General features: G+C 37.5%; 1 protein-coding gene across 7 annotated transcripts in view; it reads right to left on the minus strand.

Annotated features, from left to right (window-relative positions):
* SPAG9 (sperm associated antigen 9) overlaps window positions 1–15,633 on the minus strand; it is a 73,318-nt gene that overhangs the window by 54,889 nt on the left and 2,796 nt on the right. For 6 of the 7 annotated variants that reach the window (XM_067308537.1, XM_067308535.1, XM_067308538.1 and 3 more), the window contains exon 2: window positions 10,107–10,227. In XM_067308537.1, the coding sequence (XP_067164638.1) occupies window positions 10,107–10,227 (121 nt within the window). Of the gene's footprint in view, window positions 1–8,617; window positions 8,681–10,106; window positions 10,228–15,633 lie in introns of those variants that run through there. The other variant, XM_067308539.1, reaches the window with a different exon arrangement.

Genomic DNA, 15,633 nt, shown 5'->3' on the forward strand with positions numbered 1-15,633 from the left:
TTAAAACAAGTGATAAGTCAAACTCCTTGGCAAGACTGACACCTTCAAGTAGTTCACAGTGGTAAAAGCTATAGATCTAGTTCTCAGTTTGAAAAACAGGACACTTTACATATTGAAATTTGCTGTCAAGAGGGCATTATCTTGACAACTAAATTACCTTCATAATTTACAGTCGTAGTGTCTTACCCCTGATATTTCTGGTCTGCTAAAGTATCAACTGTGCCTCAGTTAGTCCCACATGATCACTAACATTTATCAAAGTCTTAAATTTGGCATACGACTTTAAACAAAGCTTCCTAAACTTTCTGCTGTCACCATTTAACACAAGGACAATTGCATCCAGGGGTCTCTCATGGAAATGGGAACTCAAATGAGCAATGATATATACAAGCCAACTTCTACCAAGATTGAGTCAAAAGTTACTTGACTCTGTTGCCAGTTTCTCCACTATTCTCCTGGTTAACCTAGTGTTTCACTGAGAAGAGTTTTATTTTGTTTGTTCTTTAAATCTGAAGATACTTCCTTTATACCTTTGGCTATTAAAACAAGCTGCTTTCATAGCCTGCCTTTCTCCAACTCTCAACTTTTCTAGGGACTGTGGTGGCAAAATGAAGATATGCCTTTTTCCTGGCTTCTACAGAATAATACAAAAATTCTAAGTTATTTTTGAAAAAATCCAACATGAAGTCAACATGAATACAGAGGGTACAGCAGACTGGGTTTGCATATAAAGCCAGGTAAACAGTAACAAGTCACAAGGCAAGGTTCCAAAAGACATTTAAACCCAGCTTTTTTCATTGCTGTAACATTTAGAGCAATCACATTACTGTAACAATTGAACCCTATTTCAGCACCCAAACCACTAGCACAATATTCCCTTAACAAAACCAAAACAAGAAAGTACACAAGGAGTTAATTATGTATTAGTGGATTTCAACCCACTCTCACCACTTTTGTTCAGATATATTAATAGATGAGTGTAAAGCAGGCCAACCACTATGTTCTAATTTTCTACTCCATTTTATTTTAGCCTCCAGCCTTGTAGTGCAACTTAGCACTACCTATTGAGCTAACTGTACCCTCTGCTCCATCTAGTGGACTACTGACTCCCACAACACACACTTCTGTAGTGTCAGGTACTGCAGTAACTTTACAACATTAAGCAGGCATGAATTCTCTCAAAAATTAAAGATAAGTTAGGAAAATGACTTTAAGGGAAAAAGGAACTGTAAGCAAAGCTGTAATAGCACTGTTGCTGGCGTTTATCTTTTTCTCAGCGCAAAGAACTAGTAAGGCCAAATGTATTGCTATGGGTATAGATAATAATTCTACATTCACATCCAAACTAGAAAGATACTACTCATGTTCACATCTGAATTCTTTAAACTGTGACCTGATTCGTTTCCTACATAACAGCAGTAACTAATCAGAAATGCTTTAGTTAGACCCTACAGCGTTGGAATTGCTAGCAACGCAAAAGGTGAAAAATCATACCTCCGTGCTTGGAGGAACCTCCAAGGCTACTAGAGGTACACTCAAACACTCTGACTGACAAGAACTTCCTAAAATACAGCAAGCCCTGTTCCTTCACCTTTTCAAGTAATTGAGAAATGCTTTAGTCAAAGTAACAAAGCATTCCTTTCCAGAATACACTTTGATACTCATGCTTCTCCTTATAGAAAGATTCTTCAAGTCCAGTAAATGAAACTTTAGGAACAGTCCAGGGGAAGTGGAGAGAAATCTGTGCCTTACAAACAAACTTACATAGATGAAGAACAACTGCAGTGAGAAACAAGTGGCAAACGATAAGCTCCAGATTTGTTAATCAAAAGAAAAAAAACACTCAAACTGTTCTATTCCTTTTTTTGTTGGAAGTATAAGACAAGTTTTATGCTGTTCTGTCTCTGGAAAATAGACAGGAACAATACAAATCGCCACTGAACAAACCTTAACTTCTCAAATTCTTTTAAGGACCTTTTGACAAGCTTTCTTATACTCCTTAGAATAAACACTACAGTTAAGCCATACTTAAAGAGTAGTGTTACCGGCAGAAGTATTTCATGGCAATTTAATTATTCACACAATCACACATGGGGATACTCAAGTCACAAGTGAAAGCTTAAAACAAAATTAAGTTTCACAGATGAAAGTTCCTACTAAAGTCTCACTGCTAACTAAATCCATCCATACTAAATGGCTGCTGGAGCAATATGCAGGTAAGTCTCTGAGTACCAGGTGCCTTCAGGTTATACCTCAAGAGGATGTCTGTCTGGGTACATGTTATAGTAACTTTGGTATCTGACAAGTTAAGACAAAAATAGAAAGTACCAAACGACTCCTGCAGAAGATCCACAAGAGAAACTGGTCTCACTTTTACTGGCTTCAAGAGAAAACACAACAGTTCTGCTTAGCTTCTGAGGAAAACAAGTTTTCATGTTTAGGTCAACTGCCAAAATCTCAGACCCCAAACAAAACCTACAGCAAGCAATATCAACAGCTGCATTATGTCACCCGGTGTGCAAGATACAATCATCCCCAGAGCTGTGTCAGAATGTTTGCAGCTCTGAAAGATGAAACAGATTTTTTTTTTTAATATATAGTTTTCCCCAATGCAATAAGACTTGAGCATAATTATCAAGTATATCAAAGATATACTTGCAAGGTATGGAAACACAGCCGTGCCCCAGCTGTGTTGTCAAATGCAGTATGAGACCCTGGTTATACTTCAGTACTAGGCAGATCCAGAAAAGAAACCAAGTCTCTCGAATCCCACAGCCTACAACCTTCATCAGAAAGTTCCACCATCCAGATGCTGTGTTTTTCAGATTCCCAAATTAAAACCAACAACCTTTGTAATAAGGTACCCTGAAAGTGATTCCTCCAGAAAGTGTACCCCAGTGCTGTTCCTCACCTGTAGGAAGTCACAAGATATACTACAGTCGGCTTTTACCGCCGAAACCTTTGTTATCTCACAGTCCGTAATACAAAAAAAAAATCCACGTTCCCAAAAGGGGAGGTGAGGAAGGGAAAAGAGAAAAACAAATAATAATAATTTAAGCTTCTTTAGCCCCTACAGAATTCAGTGGCATATTACATGAGCCCTGAAAGGCACCGCATCCCGAGCGCGGTAACCCGAGACAGCGCAGTAACCAAAGCAAAGTATCATGTGCCCTTGTGGAGCTCCGCTGCACAAGCAAGTCGCATACAGCTGTTAGAAACCTGTAACGGCAGCAAGACCCGGTTTTCCAGCTTCCAGGTTGAAATTTGAAACATTTTAATTCTGCAAACTAGTTACAAGCAGAGCTAGTGGTCTCACTACAACGAAGACTCAAAACAACGTGAAAATATGAGGCAGGTATCTATAGCTCTTTTCGAAAACGTTCAAGATTGATATCAGACTGGTGTGCCTCAGACACTTCTCTGAAGTGGAAGCGAAGGGGAAGAGACTATTTTTTCCTTTAAAGTGATAAGCTTTTTTTTTTAAGCTAGCATTTCAATACTTGGAGCACCTCTCTAGTATCCAGAGGTGCCCTCTGCTGTTGAGATAAAAATCCACAGAAGTCTAATCAAGTTATAAAACCAAAAATAGACGTTTGCTCACACTCAGTAAAAGTTGGCTAAAGACTGACGGCAAGAGCTTCCGACAATGCTGCCTGTGCTGACGTTGTTCCAATACAAGCCCACCGCAACTCCGTGATATCTGATTTGCTTTTACTTCCACAAGCCACAGGCCCCCGGGAGCACTGGCACGGTCTTTCCTCCGCTCCCTACGCAGGTAATGCCAACAGCTGAAGCATGCCAACCCACGGGCAGAGGCAGGCACACAACGGAAAGTTACAGAGAAAAGCAGTGGCATAAAGTAAGAGGAGGAAACGGGTCATCGGCAAAAGAGCCGGAACACAGAAGCACACTCCTGCACTTAAATAGAACCCGCAAATCCTTACACCTCTGCCCTCCCACAGGCAGTTGTGGTGTTTACCAAATCCCTCAGGATACAATTTGTCAAGCCATTTTCTGACAGCAAACTTGACTTAGGCAACCACTACAGCCCACTACGGAGCAGGATCGAGTGCTCCGTGTCGTGCAACAGCGATGAGTCAGTGCGTATCTGCCCCTGCCGTTCAGACTTTCCTTATCTACCAGGGCTCACAGTCCTCCCAGCAGTGGCACCAGGTCAAGCTGCCCATTCCTCTCCCTTTCCATCTCCTCTGAAAGAGAGCAGAGTGTGGTAGTTTCTGATCTAGGTCAGAGCAGACAGCAAATGTTTAAGTTCATACCGCAGCAGGGAGGGGAAAAAAAAAAGCCCAGTAAACCACAGTAACTTAGTAACCGGCTGACACAAAATTAGCTTCCTATTTCACTTCTTTAATTTCAAATGGCAGATTTATTCCAACACAGCTGGTTGAATATGTGGCTAAGAAATTAATCCTGCATAATAAATTTAAGTGCAAAGGAAGACTTTTTTTTTTAGTGTGAAGACCATTAAGACTGCAAAAGCAAGCAACTGCAGTTTGCAGCAGACCTATGGCTTCCGAGCCACCTCGCTGGCCTTTAAGCGCCTACACGGCGGGTTCGGTACGTTTGTAACTTTAGAGCTGCCTTCTCCCAGGACTAGCCTCACTTAGTGCTTACGATGGAGAGTGTTCAAGAGTACAAGTCAAACTATTAAACAGACAAAACTGTTGTTTTCACAAGCCTTGCTTATTTGATGAAAAATGAATACAGCACAAGCAGTCTACAAGAGGCAAAGAAAGTCAGTCTTGTGATTAAAGCACATGAATATAGGCCTGGGAAAACTGCATTTATAGCATTTTCTTCCTGCTTTCACCACAAAATTCCCTATGCCATGGGGGGGGGGGGGGAATAACACAAGAAAAACTTCATGCAACTGGCACTGAATGTTTTCGTTTTTCAGAGTAATCTGGCAAAAGGCAACAGTTATTTTAAAAATATTTAAGAGTATTAATACAACAAGGAAAAAACCACACAGACTCCCCCCAAAAAAGTTTCAAGTTGGGCAGCCCAAATAATTAAAAACTGCTGATAATTTTAGTAGTTTCTTAACACTTCAGCTGTAAAATAACATAATACCAGTCTCTCACGCTTAGCGTATTTTCACAACAGTTCAGTTAATTTGTAAAGCACCTAAATTACTGTGAGGAATAACTTGGGAACTCCTAAGCAGAAGAGAATTATATATCCAGTTAAGAATTTAGATGCCAAGTAGCACATTTGCTATACATTCAAAGATGTGGTCCCATGTCTTATCTGTTTTTTCCAAATTATTAATAATCTCCTGGAAAACAGAAAGGCCACTTTGAACCACTTGTGTTAATAATTTCTAAAGTGAGGTTTTACCATCTTGAACTTCTGACAGCCTTATCTGCAACTTAGGTAAAAAACAAATTACTTATGAGTCAAAACAAATAAACCCATAACTTTCTGCTACAATCATTCTTCATTAGAACACAAAGTTATCCAACAGTTGAACTGTATTATTATATCATTGTATTGTATTATTACTGTATTATTAACAGCAAGGATCAAAATTTCACAAGTCCAAAAATCCTAGACCTGTATGTGGTTCACAATTATACAATTCCATCTTTGACCTAACTCACACCACCATTCCCAGAAGAAAGTAGAACGCAGACCTCCAACATACTTTTAGGTAGTTCTCAGCAGCAGCAAAAACAGCAGGCATCCTTCCGTTTACTAAATCTCCCTGGTGTAATACCCTCAGAAGTGTTGAAACATAAATCCTAGCCTTGTGCCTGTGGCAGGACTGCCAAATGGTGTCTCACCAGGGTATTTGCCAGGCTCAGGAAGGCTTTATTCCTGAGACTGAAAAATATATTCTTAAATAACTGCAATTTTTCCATCCAATTTTATCTAAGTCTACCACAGCCCACCAATACTAAATATCAGGCAATAAATTAAGAATTCTCCAACAGAGTGATGTTGCTATCTCAGACTCTGTACTCAGACACAGAAAAAAAAAAATAGTAAAGCCAGGTTTTATTTGCTTACTTGATCTGTGCCAGGCATTTATAATCTCCATTATTAATGATAACACTACCACTATTTTGAATGTTGATGTGGTAACAGCTGGCAATACCACAAACTAATTTAAATGCACTAACAGTAGCATAGGAAGTAAAAGGAAAAAAAAAAAGATAGCTAGAAGACTTGTAGCTGTATCCAGCGAATTAAAGTGATGAATTGGTATCTTTTGTATCGTAGGAAATAAATCGCCTTACCTAAAACAAAAAAAGACAATACAGTAGAGTTAGACTGCTTCAAGAATATGCATACTAGTATGGTTTATATACCCTAGAAGTTCTCACATCACTTAAAAAAACACAGTCCACTTGCATAATATTCATTAGGTGTTCACCTGCTGTGTTCTATGCCTCCTCTGATCTTACTTCATATCAGCAGCATGTCAAATGTTTGTAGCCATCTTTCGTGCTGTCCCGGACAAGTTATCAACCAAAACCATAAACAAAATTCAGCGTTCAATCATAGCTCTATTGTTTTTCAAAAGCTACATTTTTAGCATCACGACAAACAGTTTTTCCCCTAACAAAAAGATTTTTGTTTAAAAGTCAATGGTCTAACACCAGAACTTTATGGTGCTGTTAACAATAGCTGTTTCAATAATGTATTCTTTCTTACAAAAAAGTACTCCTGGCCAATTTTCAGTGCTTCCGCTAGAACAACTGAGTTTCTTGTGCAAATACTTTAAGTGATGTGATACATACATACATGTACACATATCTCTCCATATATAAAGGATTAAGATTTTTATTCTATATAAATAAGTATATATAAATATGTAAAAGGATTTTAAGCTAGTTGCTGTTACACATCATCCCCTCTGATCTGTCAGATGAAGTTATCGAACCAGCCCTTCCATTTGCATCCATCATCACAAATACAAATAGTAACCTTAACTTTTTCTAACATGTTAGTAATATTATCTTGAGAAGGCTTAATATTCAAGGCAAAAAAACAATTTCACTTGAAGAGACTTATAGAATAGTATAAAATATAGTGTTATGTACTTCACTAAATGGTGAATGCAACTTCTGTAAGAAGGGTTTCTGTAAGAAATTCTGGATGTGCTGCCATAAGAATATTAAGTTTTGAGAAGTTATAGTAGAGATGGCTTCGTAAAAACAAACAAAAACACACCCAGGTACTCAGTGTTCGATTTCTCCTGAAAATGATGTTCAATTTCTCTTAAGATTCAGAAGTGTTAGTCATATTAGATTAGCAGATCAATTCTGAATCTAAATGTGTTGAAATACAATTTTTTTTTTAATTGGAGGTGAATCACAGAGCACTGATCTTACAAGAAGAATCAATGTTATAAAAGAAGCAAAAACGTAGAGAACTAAATTCAAGCCACCAAATCAAACGATAAGAGTATTGGCTAAAGAAACCCAATATAAAAATTAGTAGCCTGATTTTTAATGGTACAAGGACCTATAACATTGCACCTGTCAGGTGACAGGAGATGGGTTTTGGAAAAGAAGATGCATTATAAGAAAGCTCAACACAAAGGGCCCACCAACTTCCCACAGCTGACTACAAAAATGAACACGGCCTTGGAATTTATGTAGCTGTCAGTACCCAAGCGTAAGTGCGCGCCTGAAAACTGGCAGTTGAGCCATCAGTCTAAAAGCTAGATTAACCTTTTTTCTAGGAAAAATATAAACAAGCACAAAGTTGGTGTCACAACACTGTAAACCCAGTTATATATTAACTATATGTAGCAGTTCTGTATAGCTCTTGCTTCTAACAAAGGTACCAAAGGCAGAAAACATATTAGAGTATATGTAACAATTATATTGCAGGAAAGTAGTGTAACCGAAGTCAACATGAGATCTTAGGGAAGAGAAAGATGGTATCACTCTACAAAATCTCTAAGCTTATTTCACCCACTCACACTTATTCTCTCAGATTTCATTCATTCACATTTTCTCACCCACCTACTAACAACCACCAAGACGTATGCATTCAAGTGGTCTAGCCAGGATCACATGTACACAACACACACAACAAGAGACATCTGCTATTGAGTCTTCACCTCATCTCTTGGGTTCTTCTTGACTGGCAACAGTGAATTCATTTTTGAACAGATCTTTGATATCTTTTAGGAGTGATCTTTTAGTATTATCTTCCTATTGCACTATCAGAAAAAGGAATGGCATATATTTATACGATGCAATCTTGATGCCATACTCCCGCTGTCAGGGCACAGGGTCTCCCTATTAACAAGCTGTTTGGGCTGTGGACAGGTACTGCTACTGTGTCCTTTGTTACCAGCAAAGGCCACTCTCAACTCTTGTCCCAATGCCGTTTTTTTTTCTTCTGCTGCTATCAAGCGCATGCACATTCCCTTTCACACCAGCTTTAGCATTTCCAATGCAAATCTCTACAATATGCTTTTAAATCATCAGTTTTCAGTTGACTTTAATCTATAGGAAACAGTACTGAATATCAGTCATCCAAGTTTTCACTAGAGAAGACTGCTGAAAATGTTCCTGTGTCACTGTCTGTAGAGAATCCAAGAATATTTTAACTGCAATGGACCTGAAGGATTACATACCTCTGAGATCTGCCAAAAACATTCTAATCCACTCATACACCAAGAAGTCTATTCAAAAAAGTTACAGTGCTAGGAAAATAAAAAAATTCCCATTATTCAAATGGTTTAAACTTAAATATTCAGCTCTATATACTATTTTAATCATAACACTAGTACACTAGTATCTCTGTTTATAGACTCACCCAACCACTGAAAATTAAATATTGGAGGAAGATTGTTATATCTTAAGTTGAAAAAGGAGAAAAACAGATATATATTGCTCCTTGCATTATGAGCAGGAAAGGTGGCTGAGTAGAAATAAGAAAGGAAAGAGCAGGGAAAGAGGTCTATTCTGATAATTGGCAGCCTGCTTTGAGAAACTGATCTTGTTTCACCCTTCCCACTCTTGATATGGTCTTACTTTGCATTTATGTATGGCCCATCAGTAGAAGCTTTATACAAACTGATAAACATGCTTTGTCTTATGTCAACAGAAGTTAGCTTAAAAGCACTTGCTATCGGTTTGATCAAAAGTTCACACTAATTCACACTGATCAGTATTTCTATATCATGTTAAAAAATATCAAATGAAGACACATTCAAAAATCATAACCTTCACTGAATGTTTAACAGACTCAGTTAGCAAAAAATTAATCCATCACCTATCATTGGTCTTTCATCTTCAATCTAAAATTAGCAAAGGAACAGATGAAGTGGGAGGGAAAGATTTTTGTGGGTTTGAGTTTTTCGTTGGGTGGTGGGGGGTTTTTTGGTGTTTTTTTTTTCCTACATGTCACTCAACTAAAAGTGGAAAACAAAATGGGGATCAAGTTTCACTCAGTCATGATGTACCGGGATAAGAAACAGTCCAGTAGAAAGCATAAGCTACACTATGTTCACATTGCAACTTTCAGTATTTCAGGAAAAATAAGTCACTGCTATGTTTTTCCAGAAGTTACACAAGTTTTAGAAAATTACATAGAAGACACCTCTAAAAGTGGAAGTGTTCTTCCTTAACTCATCTTCTGTAAATACTAAATACCACATACAAATAATTCAGCAAAATTATTATACAAAAGCTAATTAGAGTCAGAAGTAAAAGCATTCTCATCCTAGTAGCTTTTACAGACCTGAAGGTGACCTTTCTTTTTAGCATAGACAACAATTTAGTAAAATGCCAGCTTCTTTGTGGAGAAGAAAATTAGCTTATTTTAGGATCAGTAACATGAGAATAAGTTCTAAATGCCACTTTAAAAATTGCTAAACATGAAGACAGTGTGGCCTAGAAGAAAAACAAAAGAGTGAGATATCAGAAGAATAAGATTAAGGATCTAATTATCTAAATTTTTGCCTTAATCACAGGGAAAAAATCTGCACAGAAGTTAAGCCTAATTATCTGTCAAAACACAGAACGCATAGCACAGATATTCAGCATATGTATTCCTGTTTAACAGCAGGAAATTTATATTGCAGTAGTATCATTAAACAGACTGCAGTGTATCTTACTTACTTTGATCAGCATAGTTTTTTGCTTTTAATTCAAGCTGTCGAGTTTGTGATTCTAGTGCTTCAACTCTGGTCTGCAAGTCCTTTTTTTCTTGTTCTTGAGAATCTTCAAACTCAATAAATTTCTAGACAAAAAATACAGCGAAGTTAGACTCAACAGCAGAGGACTTCTTTAAAGGCATCAAACAAACTTCTTTCATTATGAAACAGAAGCAGCAGATCTACAGTCATTTCTATGTTTTTAAGTAAGAAGACTTCAACTTTTTTAGTTGTTTTTAAGTAGAAAGACTTTGACTCCAAGCAGCATATAGGAGACAATACAGCAGTCCTTCAAAGAACAGGGCAAGCATGTTTCCAAAACACCAAAACAGATCTACAGTCCACATTTAAACATGAAGGACACTAATGATATTCCAGTCCAGTGTCCATTGGTTAAACTTTCCATCTAACTTGCTTTGCATAATCGCTATCACCGGAGTGTCAACTACTTAAGAAGCCTGCTTGGGACTAACATGAATATGAATTATTTAGTTTCTTTCCTAACCGTACACACTTGCCTGCCAACACTACAAGAGAAGCTTGGTATCCTCTGCATTTGATTGCATTGGTAAGGCATATCTTCATCTGTAAACCAGGCAAGTACAGACACCACAGTAGGGACAAGCCACCAACAGACATTGTGTCTTTTCTTCCTCATCCAATTGCTTTTAGAATTCAATAGGTTATAAAACATTCAGTCTTCATCAAATACTTAACAACCATCTCACAAAATCTGTCAACCACTTAGACAACTATTTACAGGTACTCTGCAATTGTCCTGATGACCACTATCTTCAGCTACCTTGGTTTACCGAAGTGTCTCACTTACAACACTGTGGAGTTCATTGATGCTAATATCATTGTTTACACTTTATAACATTAAAGTTATCAATTCTTTGTTATAGCAGTTTTCAAAGCATGTTTTTGGTTATTTATCTTAACCAGAAGCTTAAGAAATTCAGTGTGTATTGGCAGCAAAAAAACACTGCTTATAATGGCCAAAGTATTAGATCATACAGTACTCTACTCTGGGTTGCAAAGAGAAGGCCAAGGCTATGAACACAGGTTGCACAGAGGCTAATCAAACAAGGAGGAAAAGGAAACCAGAAGCCTTAGCAGAGAAAAACATCCAGGACACCTAAAGGGTTCAGAAAGAAAGCTGCAGCTGGATAACATACAGAAGCAGAGAGGAGCCCAGACACTAAGAAGCAGGTAGCAAGTTTAGGAAAAAAAAAAAAAAAAGGATTATTAATTTCACTTTGTCAGCATAATTAATAATCTATCAATTTGAAAAAAGGGGATGCAGGCTGTGCACAGTCCTACTTTGTTTTGGCCCTCCCGGTTAGTTAAAACAGTCTCACACTTGATTTGACAGAATTGAGGGAAACGTCTAAAAGAAAAGGTACTCTTGGAATGGTTATTAGTGTTACCACTTATTTCCACAGCAGCGGTTAGTTTAACCAGATACCACTTAACAGTCCTAGTAAAGAAAAGCAGTATGTACAGAAGTGGATGAAAAAGCCCCACCACAGGGGAGCACAGAAAATATTAGACATTCTTTAGTATTTGTGTGTAGGACTACACTGCCACATCAGTCCAACCGCTGTTACATGAGACAAGGTGAGGTAACCTACAGTTATAACAGTATGAGTGAATAGTGCATAGATACTTCATAAAAATAACTAGCTATATACAAACCCTTCACAAAATAGTTTTTCAAACTATGTTATTGGTGATCTGCATATAAGTTTTTCTGTGTTTCTAGAAAAATTTGGTGAAAAAAGTACTTTGTTCAAATGCTCATATATCAACCTTTAATAAGCTACTGACAAGCTTTAAAAAGTAGATGCTTGTGATCCTATGAAAGAACCTCAGTTTAGCAGGGTCATCGGAAGAAGTTTTGCTTAAAAATTACTTTGAATGCAGAAATACATCATTATCTATAAAGGGGAACAAGAGTTCCTTTCAAACAGGCTCTACATGGCTATCACAGGACTATGAATGGTGTTCATATGACTGTGCTTGAAGCAAAATAGTGAAATAATCAAAAAAAACAGCTGACATCAAGCCAGGTAGAACTTCTTTGGGTTCTGTGATTTAAAAATGAGAGTTCTTCCCTCTCTTCAAAAAGTTAGATGTGGAAAACTACTTCTTCACACGCACACACCTCCCCACACACAGACACAAAAGGAAAGCTTAGGAATATTAATTAGTGAATGGAAGACTGAAAACTTCAAACTTACCCCGCAGACCCTCTGTTTTGTAGCAAACAATGCAAGAGTTTTGCCCCCTTTTATATTAGAAATTCAAGCCATGTCTAGCTTATTCACTCTTAGCAGACTCCCTTTTTAAAAAGGGCTTCAAAGTTTTTGACACAAATTTGGCACCAGGGCTAAATACCAACATGGTTTGGTAAATTAAGAATGGAAAAACATGAAAGCAGAACTCTAAAATAAAACTGTAACATCTTTGTTCAGTTGCTTCTCTGATGATTTCCAAGAGTCAGATGTGCCTCATAACTTCCAAAAGACCAGCAACAATTATATTTTTGAATAAACAGCCGTTTAAATCCATCAATGTCATTGTTACTCATGAAACTAAAGATAGATCAGTTTCTTCATCCATTTTTATTTCCTCTTGAGTTCAATAGTAAGTATTAAAAGTTGCTGTGCATTAAGGTTATAGGGTTTGGGTGCTTTTTAACTAGTTTAACTTGATTTTCTTATTCTAGTGGTTTAAAAGTTCCATACCATACAGTATAAAGATTCTATAAATGAACAGATTAGTACACAGGAGAGAAACTATTTAAATCAAGCCTGTACTAGTCACTTCACCTTGCAAACCATTAGCACACGGAACTGAAAAAGGACAATCTTAAGTTCAATCTAGCTTTGCAAGCACAAACATTTAAAATATGTCAGACTTTCTCTTCTACATTTTTCACTGAAGAAATCTGCGGAGAATTTTTCTGTTTCCTCCTCCCCTCCCACTCATCTGTTAAAACCTTCCCTTCCCCTCCCCCCAACTTCATAGGTGCAAAACTTTTACAAAAAATAAAATTACTGGAAAGTCGCAAGCTGGATCGCATCTCAGCAACGTTTGCATTTTTGAACAATAGTATCATTTTAATAGTCAGAATTACATAAACTAGTTTCAACAGTTCCCTAAGGTGACTTTTTCAAAATATAGAGTGAACATCCGTGCTGATTCAGATCAGTGTGACACAGACACTTAACTTCTTGTTAAAGTTGTTTTTTCCTCCACTGAAAACTATACCAGAACAAATAATGACCCAGTACTTTAGACTCGATCTTTAGACTTTATAATGTTTCCATTTTGTTTCATTTCTGCTTCCTGGGATAGTATTAACCCACACAAAGCCCCAGGAGACTGATCATCTAGGCTTAAACAAGATGACTGCAATGGAAAGACTAGTCTGATAAGCAATCAGCGCAGCCAAGGATAGGCTCAGTACCCACTTTAAAGGGCTTTAATTTACATTGACAACACACTTCAAACAACGTAGAAGATACAGAATATTTTTAAGTAAACGCAGCAGCATACATAGGGACATATTAGCCACTCAATATATGGATACAAAACATTCCCTCATTTCAATCTAAGCTACCGATTACACAAAATACTACTGAAGCAGACATAAAAACTAGCTTTCTTCATTTTAAGTGAAGTGCTCTCTACGCAGCAAAACTCTCTCTCAGCCCAAAGGAGAAGTGAATTTTGGGGGCTTTTTAGAGGCGTTTTTTTGTTTTTTGTTTTTTTGAATACCTGAAGTACACTAACCTTTAAACTAGTCAGACCAAATACCAAAAGATTACAGAAGACAGAGCTAGAACAGACTTTAGAAGGCCATCTCATTTCAAGGCTCTTGAACTATGATACTCAGGATTACCGTCTGGATCCTAATTTTGATATGATGAAACACAAGAGCAGGATGTGGGGCGTGCCTCCTCCTGCATGTGCCTATTACTGAAATCCAAGCCTGTGATACCTTCATCAACTATGCTTGGTAACTCCCATTTAATTCTTCCCCTCTTCTCCAGACACTATCAACAATGTCATTTCAGACAAATGTTTTTCTAACCTGTTCTTAAAGGCCTCCAATAAAGAGTACTTTACAATAAGATTGAGTAGTCTTTTATATAATCAATTTTAAATCTATTTAAAGTTTACAGCAATAATAGTTGTGAAAAGATGAACTCAGACCACACAATAAAGCAACACAGGATGTACATCTGGAACCACCCTACATGCACACAACCATTTAATTACGCAGTGATATCACACTAGCTGAACAAAATGGTTCTTCCTATGTTTATCCTTCATCTTCTCCATCTCCTTCTTTTTAAGATTTTTTTTTTGGTCACTACAATCCAGGTGAGTCCTAGCCATCCATACCTGATTTGAGGGTTCTATCTACTTGCCAGTCCTCTATTACCCCACAACTTGTGCTTCAGTAACTTTTTGCAACAACGCTAGCTTTTCAGCCAGAGACATGTTCTTCCTTGGGTACTGTGCAGTTAGAGAAAGTTCACTACAAAGCCAGCTCAGCTGCCAAGTTTGGTGGCCTATGTGTAGTAGAAGACATCCACTACTCTATCATATAATTGTTAATTCATGTAAATAGTATTACATGCAAGTGAACTGTATATGAAAGAGTCTAGGTAGTAACATCTTGTAGCAGGCTGACACGCACCAATCACGGCAATAACTGTATTGAAGAATTAATACACAACAATTAAAGATGACCATGAAATGTACAGACAGCGCAGGTCTAAATCCTCTGCTTCCACTGTGTCACATCTGCTTGTCCTCCATTCAAGAGCCCACAATAACCTACTAGCAACTTCAGAAGCATTCCTTAGCTGAAGGCTAAGTTAACATAACTAGGGATTTTGAAGTTAACTTGTAAAGTTACTTCAATAGCCTTGGGGAAGATAAAAAATATATATATATGTATTTGAAAACAAGTATAAGTATTTTAGCAAGCTTTCAGCATAATGGATCTCAGTTTTGCTCTCATGCAAGTTAGAAATATTTCTATGCTCTTACTACAGTGTGTTTACTATTTTAACATACAGCCCTAAGGAAAAAAGTTAACTTTGGAAACAATACAACAGCCGTCAAGCCCAAACTTAAACTAATTTTCATGGCGGTGACCCCTTTTTCATGGTTGCGAAAGCACCAAGTATGTATTGAACATCAAATTTCAAAGATAGCTTAACCCCACAAACAGCAAAAAAACTAAGAGATGGATTACCCTGTTGACACTGTTAAAAGAAGATCATAAAAAACCCCTTTGCTAGCCACACACATTCAAGTATAGATCAGCGTACTTCTACAGGAAGCAGAACTGATTAATGTAAGATAGCAGAACCCCAAATCCTTCCTCCTCTCCCACTCTGGGGCAGGGTGTGCTGCCTAACATTTACTAAGTGGGAAGATAAGTTATGCACAATTGTAAGCAGAACAAC

This window comes from Apteryx mantelli, chromosome 19, assembly GCF_036417845.1.
Source record: "Apteryx mantelli isolate bAptMan1 chromosome 19, bAptMan1.hap1, whole genome shotgun sequence".
Lineage (NCBI taxonomy): Eukaryota > Metazoa > Chordata > Aves > Apterygiformes > Apterygidae > Apteryx > Apteryx mantelli.